Genomic DNA, 7,924 nt, shown 5'->3' on the forward strand with positions numbered 1-7,924 from the left:
CATCAACACTAATAAGTGTTTGTTTGTTTGTTTGTTTGTGTGTTTGTATGTTTGTTTGTTTACCCAGGTTGGTCCGTGAGGGACACATGCTAATCCATGAGAAATCCATGGACCGTTCCAAGTTCATACTATAAAACAGCATAAGCCTGGATAGCCAGTGTAGGCTAATAAAATGCATGCTGGCCTAGATAGCTCTGATAAACAAAGCAAGAAATGGAAGAAAATAGCAAGGAAAAGAAGAAAGAGAGAAGGCCACTCCCAAACACAATTGTACAATTTTACTCTTAGCCCTTACTTCGTGAGAAAGGAAACTGGAATTCCAATCTCAAGCCCCGTAATGAACACGATGAGGGGATTGGGCTGCAAACAAAAGGTGTTTTTTGTTGTGCACTTACGATAGTGTTGCACGCTACCGACGAGTTGTTTTCATGTATCTTATTTTTAAGGAGTTGAACAACAAAATGAATCGAAATGCACTATACGTTAAAATGGAGCTTGACCGGAAGCCTGCTCATTTCGATCGTACACGTATCTTCGTGACACATGTAATTTCATCATTATGAACTTCACCACCTGATTATCTACTTACCAAAAGGCCAATAGCCATCCCCTAAAGATTCAGGCTCAGGTTCCGGCCCAGGTTCCGGCCCAGGTTCCGGCTCAGGCCCAGGCTCAGGCTCAGGCCCAGGCTCAGGCCCTGGCACTCGAACATGTCTACACACAGAAAAATAAAGGTGTTGAAATCACTCGATTACTAGATCAAATAGGGCGGCAGAACCTCGGCAAAAAGTTGCTTCCTTGACGAAAAACCAACACTTGAAGATTATAGGATTTTTTAGAGTATCTAAGGTGTATGTTTTACTTGCATGGTTCCAGAATATGACTATATTAACATAAAATGTTTGTGTACATTATAGAGTTTTATTCAACAGTTTTTTTTATAACAGGAATTCAAATGCCCACGTGGGTGTACTTTAAATTTTTATTTGTGCATAAATAACACGTCTATTGAAAACTAATAATAATTTACCATTACGATACACCTAGTCTTATAATTTTACAATACATCGTCACTGTTTTGACATATTGTCGTATGAAGATTTTTGGGCAAAATGAGTTCAAAATCTATGAATGAAACTCTTTATATATAATATTCACAAAGTTTTGAGACATAAATGTAATTAGTTAATGAGATATGGCACTAATTAGTGTGATTCGACATGGTTTTTATGTATCAACCCCCCCCCCCGACATCTTCGTTCTGTGATTTGACATACAGTCGTATCATGATACGTCGCCATAAGCCACCGTGTAAATGCAGTTGCCTATTGTTTTGACATACTGTCGTATCACATGACATATCATTATTAATACATAGGTTGTCAAATTGTGCATACTGACATATGAGTTTGCAAATTAATTACTTATATAATTGGTGAATGAATAAAAAGTTTGTATTAGGTTAGAACAAGGACAGATATAGTATTGATTATATTCTTTGATAACAATAAACATATTTTACTTTGGTGCTCCCCAGTGCATCTTCAAAAATTGGAAAAACATTAAATGCGATTTTCTTAAAACTGCATTTTTCGTCATACAACAGTTTGTCAAAACAGCGACGAAATTATGCAAATTTTTCATTTTTTTATACAATTTTACCGAGTTTCAGTTACGTTTACTTTAGAATGAAAAACATATATAGGCGTATTTGATCAGCAACCGAATGCCTACATTATTATTCTTCTCTCACAAAATGAGGATATATACGATAAAAAATTAAAAAGCTCTTCATTCCTGCCGCAAGTCGTTCAAATAACAACGTACATCACGTAGCCTAAGTACCCAACAACCTTCGTACATGCTCACCGTTGCTATAAGAGCACAAAACTAATTAACAGCATATAGGAGTTCAGTGGGAACCGCACCAGAGGGTGATGACTGATACATGTACATTGCAGCATGCAGTTATTGTTAACTACATGTATGCACACAACACAGGGGCACTCACAATAGGCAATTGAACCCTACTGGTAGCGCTGTCGCTGTTTGGGATGTATCGTAGCTATTGGGGATGAACTAGTTAGTATCATATATCAAAAAGTTTAAAAGCTATGATTTTAGTACTTTCTCTCTGTTTCAATTACTTATTCATTTCCAAATAGATTTGAAGATTGGCGTCATAAAACCGTCATAGGTACAAATTTAGTACTTTCTATCAATCAATTATGGCTTATTCTCTACATGTCAATCTTTAAATAATTGGCATAGTCCTTATAATAACGGTACTCCGCCTTGATGAGTAAATGACAGCAAACAGCTGCAAACCAGTGAAAAATATCCCAAAACTCGGTCAGGCTCCGTTCGTACATGTCAATAGAGTCATTATCGATTGGATTAGTCGTCCGTAGCGGAAATTCGGTCGCTCATTGGATCAATAGTATCAGGTGGTAATAAATTTGCATTGGACAATAGATTACTATATAATGGTTTAGTATTGCATATATCGGTTTAATCTTCAATAAGCGGGTTTATGGCTGGAAAGGTCACGGTGAATTCACCGTGGACGTAAGTGCACTATGGGCAACGAATAACAAACACCGCGCATACATTTGAATGTGCCGTTTTCCATTGTGGCAGCATTTATCACTCCATATTTACTGCATGAGTTTATCATTGTTCTATTAGTTTGAGTGATAAAATTGCAAAATACAGGCAAAAACAGACTTGGTTATTCAATTGAAAACTGAATACGAACGTAGTCAAAATACAGGCTGTTAATAATATTAAGATGTGGATGTGCTTGAAACAAAGAGATTAGGGAACTATAACATAAAAAAACAGTGGCATGATCGACGGGAAATATTTAAATAAACAAAATTTTTCACCAGGTTCGCCGCCGCAAATAATAAGGGAGACAAGTAGAAAAAGTGATCAGGTTGGGAATCGCACCCAGGACCTCAGGTTTACGAGACCTGTGCCTTAACCAATCGGCCACGAGAGCTTCATTATTAGGCTGGTTGAAATTCGAACCCGTAAGCGGTCATTTAAACGAAAATAGCCCATAGTAGCTGAGGCCGCAAATGCGAGAAATAAAGTGTGTGTGTGTGTTTTTTAAACAATTTTGTTGGAAAAAATATGAACCCTTTGTTTTGCTTTCCATTTAGCATCGCATCATGATCATGGTCAAGACCTCCCATGCAGAATTCAAATGGGCCTGCTTTCCGTCCGTCATGGCAGGGCCATACCCGGACCATGTCCTCCCGCTTTGTGTTTAAAAAATACCTACAAAAAAAAGGGGGGCGGGGGCTACACCGGTATTGGACTCGTTCACATAACAATTGTGTAAAAATGGTCAACGAATTGGCTTCAATTTAACCTTTATTTTTAAAACCAAATAAGTTCTAAGGAGGGCACGTCCACCTTTAGATACCCCTTACGTAGGTCTATATAGTGGATACAAAAGTTTTCGACACCTGTACACTTTTCAAGCAATTATAAAAAATAGTGTAAAAACGGTCCATGAAATGGTATAAATTGAGCCTATATTTTGATTTTTTTTTCAATTCTAAGGGGGATGTTCTCCTCTCAAGCATTTCATGCATGATAAAGTGTCCATGCATGAAGAAGTGTACCTTTTGGACACCCATATGCTTTTTTGTTTTCCGCAATTACAACACAAAATGTATAAAAGTGTAAAAATGGTCCAAGAAATGGCTTTAATTGGGCGCAATCGCGACGAGATGGCTTTTTTGCGACAAATCAAAAAGGGGCGGTAACAAAATTTCAAATGTGCCCCCCCCCCTTTCCACATTTTTGGATCCACTGCCGGGGCCCTGTGGGTCAAAACCCATTGTGCTTAAACTACTTGGATCCAAAATTTATCCGGAGAAGCTATCATTTTAGACGTCTTCAACAAGAAAATAGGCCTTTTCAAATCAACGTTTTCCGAACGTTTATAGATGACCCCCGGGTCATCAAATAAACGCAAACGCAACTATTACGTCTAAACACAAAACTGCGTGAAATACACGCTAAAGCATTGGGTATGGCTTGTGCAAGAGATTGATATTTATATTGCGAAGACCATTTTTTTCTTTTACTGTCACATTGTGAAGTGCCAAATAGCAGTAGACTTCGGTTATATATATAAATGGGCTTTTATAAATGCGCACGTGACCAGATGGTCAGCGCCATATTTGCAGTACATCACTGTCAATCATGGCTACAGTTGTGACCTTGTTTCGTGGCTAGCACTGGCAAGGAACATTGGCTGGAGGTTCGATGCTAATTTTCAAGGATACATCATGGATATCGAAGGATAAACTTTAGATTACGTAACGCATTGTTCTTATAATTAAATCCCAATAAATATATTATAATCATATCAATACTAATACTTTGGAATTCAATCATCAGTATTTTTATAATACTTTTTAAAGTAATAAAATCAACATTTATGGTAAATGTTATCAATATCCCTAAAAAGATGTACTTTGGCAGGTTTAGTCATCAAATTGTTGCTGACACACAGAAAACAAGGGGTAAAGTGATCTTTTAAAAGATTCTAAGTTTGTCCTGCAGACGATTCAATTCGAAACAACCTAACACTATTCATAAAAGAGTCTCCAACTTGACTCCATCAAGAGACTAATATATTGGAATAGACTTGAGGACAAACTCATGACATCTATAATAGAGCATTTATATGACTCCTTATTAGATTCCACTTATAATCCAACAATAATTCTGGACACCCAAATGGAAGTTTTACATGACTCACTCAATAAGGAACCCGTCATACGGGGCGCACTTGAGAGTCGCCTCACGGAAAACTGGACTCCTAAATAAGAGTTTAAATGACACATTATTACGCCCTCGCTCTATCTATTCGACTCTTTAAGGAGCCTATCAAACAGGACTCTCTGGCAGTGTCACCTTTAGGAAAATTGGACTAAAGACGATATATAATTACGCATATTAACTTAATATAATTCATCAAATGTTAAAAACCCCGTTAGCTCAAATCGGACATCAGACTTTTATTCTTAAGGTCCCTGGTACGAATCCCGGTAGGTAACTTAAGTAAAGTGACTTGTATACAATTAAGCTAGGTAATTTGCATTCGCTGTAAAATAGAGAGCCACGTAATAGAAGACGTAACGTAAGCACAGTATACAGAAATAGATACTATTATTGATTTCTTTTCATGAACTAATAATAATGATTCATTAAATGATTCCTTAGGTGTCATAAATTTGTACTGGTGACGACTTTGGCAGAGAGCCCATAATGGTGGACCCCACAAAGCGTCTGATTAGTTTATAAGGAGTTATTTAAATGATCCCCTAGACATCCCCTACTTTGTCCTGGAGACGACTTTCGCAGATAATCCTGGATGGTGGAGCCCACAAGCCGTCGGATAAGTGGAATCTAATATTAAGGAGTCATTTAAATGCTCCCTAAAGCGTCAGGTGTTTGTCTTGGAGACGACTCCAAAAGTGAGTTCCTTATATTGAACGCTGGATGGAGTCAAGTGGGTAGACTATTTTATTAGTGTCAGGTTGATTCAAATTGGTCGTCTCCAGGACAAACGTAGTCTCCTTTAAAAGATCACTTCAACACCCTATTTTCTGTGTGTATATATCGTACCTATTTGAAAATCCCGAATGTCTATCAGTAGACCAATAAAATGGGTCGTCATACGTGTATCCGAGCCAGAGGTCCTCTGCCGCCGTTCTGAAGGATAACACATCCGCTAACTCAGCTGGGCAGTCTATTACTGCTGGATACACATGAGGTATTGTGGAACCACCGTTGGCATCTAGCGTGTCTCTGCATGCTTGTGCTGCATCTGCCATGGTAAACGGGCTGTTTGTTGCGCCTGATAAGAGGGCAAAGTAGCAGTGATCTTTTTCGGCCGTTTTCCGTATACCATAAGGACACGGTACTGCAATAGTAATGAGAATGCAAAATAACGTAACATTATTCTTAGAGTATGATGTTTTACTGCTATGAGCATTGGTCTGGCGGTCTCAGGTGCCACTTTGAGCGATCAACAGTAACTGTTGTGGAAAAAGAGCTCAACCACCATAATAACCATTTTGAGATATAGGCCATCAAACATTTATAAATTCTATAACACTATAACACGTTATACTTTGATTTTCATATTTGGTATGAGCTGTTATGTTTATAAGATAATAACTTGTACTAATTTACAAGGTCATATGAATTATCGATTTCTTGTAATCAATAATCGCCATTATAGATTTGAGTCCTTTTTCCATTATAATCATGGTCAAAATTTTAAAAATTGCAATTATTTTAAAAGCACAAGTTCAAATATTATAAAAAGTATATATATATTTGTAATGTGCAAGGTAAGACGAACAATTTGATATATCACTCATGAAAATCCGACGTTTTTGAAAATTTGACCCCACTTGACCTTTGAGTGACCTTTCGTCATTATCTCCATAACCATACGTCTAACATATAGCAAAGTATATATATTCGGAATCCTTACAACGTAATGAGTAATTTGATATGTATACATGGTTGATCATTTTGATCATTTTGACATTTTGACCCCTACGCGACCCCGCGACCCCTACAGGGAAGGGGTCAAATGCCTAAAAAAATTTGCCAAACAATAAATCATCCCTAAATGACTTCAAAACCACCGATAACTCATTTTCGCCAAAATGGTGGTTGAGTCATTTTTCCACTAGGGTCTTCAGTTTTTTAATAATGCATTTATAATGCGCCATATTCCGATAGTCAGTTGTCATAAGCAATCTTAAATAGATGAGTTTTTAAAGTTTTTTTGAAAACATCAAGCGAATCACAAAAACGACGTTTTTTTATTCGAGAAAATCTTTGTTGGCTTAAGGGATCTGGAATGAGCGTGTTGAGCGTTTCGACAGTATTTTTTGGGGATATGAGAGCACATCAGACAGATCGAATTGCATTCTGAATACGAAGAACGTCTTTCTAATATCAAATAATTTTCATTTTTTTAAATTCACGATATAATACAAATTTTATGACAGATTATTAAAATTTGATATTTTTCACATTTTTGATATATAACAGTTCTCGGAGTAAATTTTATAATCTAATGATATATTCTTAATATAAAGTGTATTAGCTGGGAGGAAATGCCGACGATCAATTGAACATTTTGACCTTTCATATTGAATATATGGATTTTTTCCCCAAAACACCCAAAAAAATTTTGGTTTTTGGGAAAAAATCCATATCTTTAATAAGAAAGGTCAAAATTTTCAATTGATCGTCGGCTTTTCATCCCACCTACACACACTTTAAGTATAAATCATCAGATTTATAAAGTTTACTTCGAGTACTATTAAATATCAAAATATCAATTTTAATCATTTGTAATAAAATGTATTACATTGCGAATTTAAAAAAAAGTTTGATATCAGAAGGACATTCTTCGTATTCAGAATGCAAATCGATATCTCTGAAGTGGTCTAATATCCCACAATAAATACTGTCCAAACGTTCACACCCCCATCCCTTAAAAGATTAGAATTTTAGTAGATGACCTGATCCAACTTTGTGGAATATTGTTGTATTTTTTTTTTTGGTGAATGTGTATGCAAGAATTCAATTTTTGAAAAAAGTTAAAACAATATTATATTAGTAAAGTTACATGTTTGAAAGTAAGCTGGCTACCTATAATAACACCTTAGCCTGCTGTGTTACATGAATTCCAGGGACCTGATTCAGGATTCTGTTGAACAAAGTCACTCCGTTGACCACACAGCTAAGTCGGGACACTGTATTGTGTAAACATTGGATCTTAGTGCAAATGTTGCCAGATAAATGTGTGCATATAATTTGAGAGATATGGTATATATATTATGTCCTTAGGGACGCACCACTTGCCTTTGAG

The 7,924-nt window shown here is 36.5% G+C and overlaps 1 protein-coding gene across 1 annotated transcript; it reads right to left on the reverse strand.

The window, feature by feature from the left end:
• Positions 1-581: 581 nt before the first annotated feature.
• On the reverse strand, positions 582-5,911 carry LOC140169165 (uncharacterized). Its single transcript, XM_072192421.1, has 2 exons — positions 5,653-5,911; positions 582-714 (listed from the first exon to the last, which is right to left on the reverse strand). Exons 1-2 carry the CDS (start codon positions 5,859-5,861, stop codon positions 582-584), a joined length of 342 nt encoding a protein of 113 aa, XP_072048522.1. The 5' UTR covers positions 5,862-5,911.
• Between the last annotated feature and the right edge of the window lie 2,013 nt (positions 5,912-7,924).

The sequence above is a fragment of the Amphiura filiformis genome, chromosome 14, assembly GCF_039555335.1.
Source record: "Amphiura filiformis chromosome 14, Afil_fr2py, whole genome shotgun sequence".
Lineage (NCBI taxonomy): Eukaryota > Metazoa > Echinodermata > Ophiuroidea > Amphilepidida > Amphiuridae > Amphiura > Amphiura filiformis.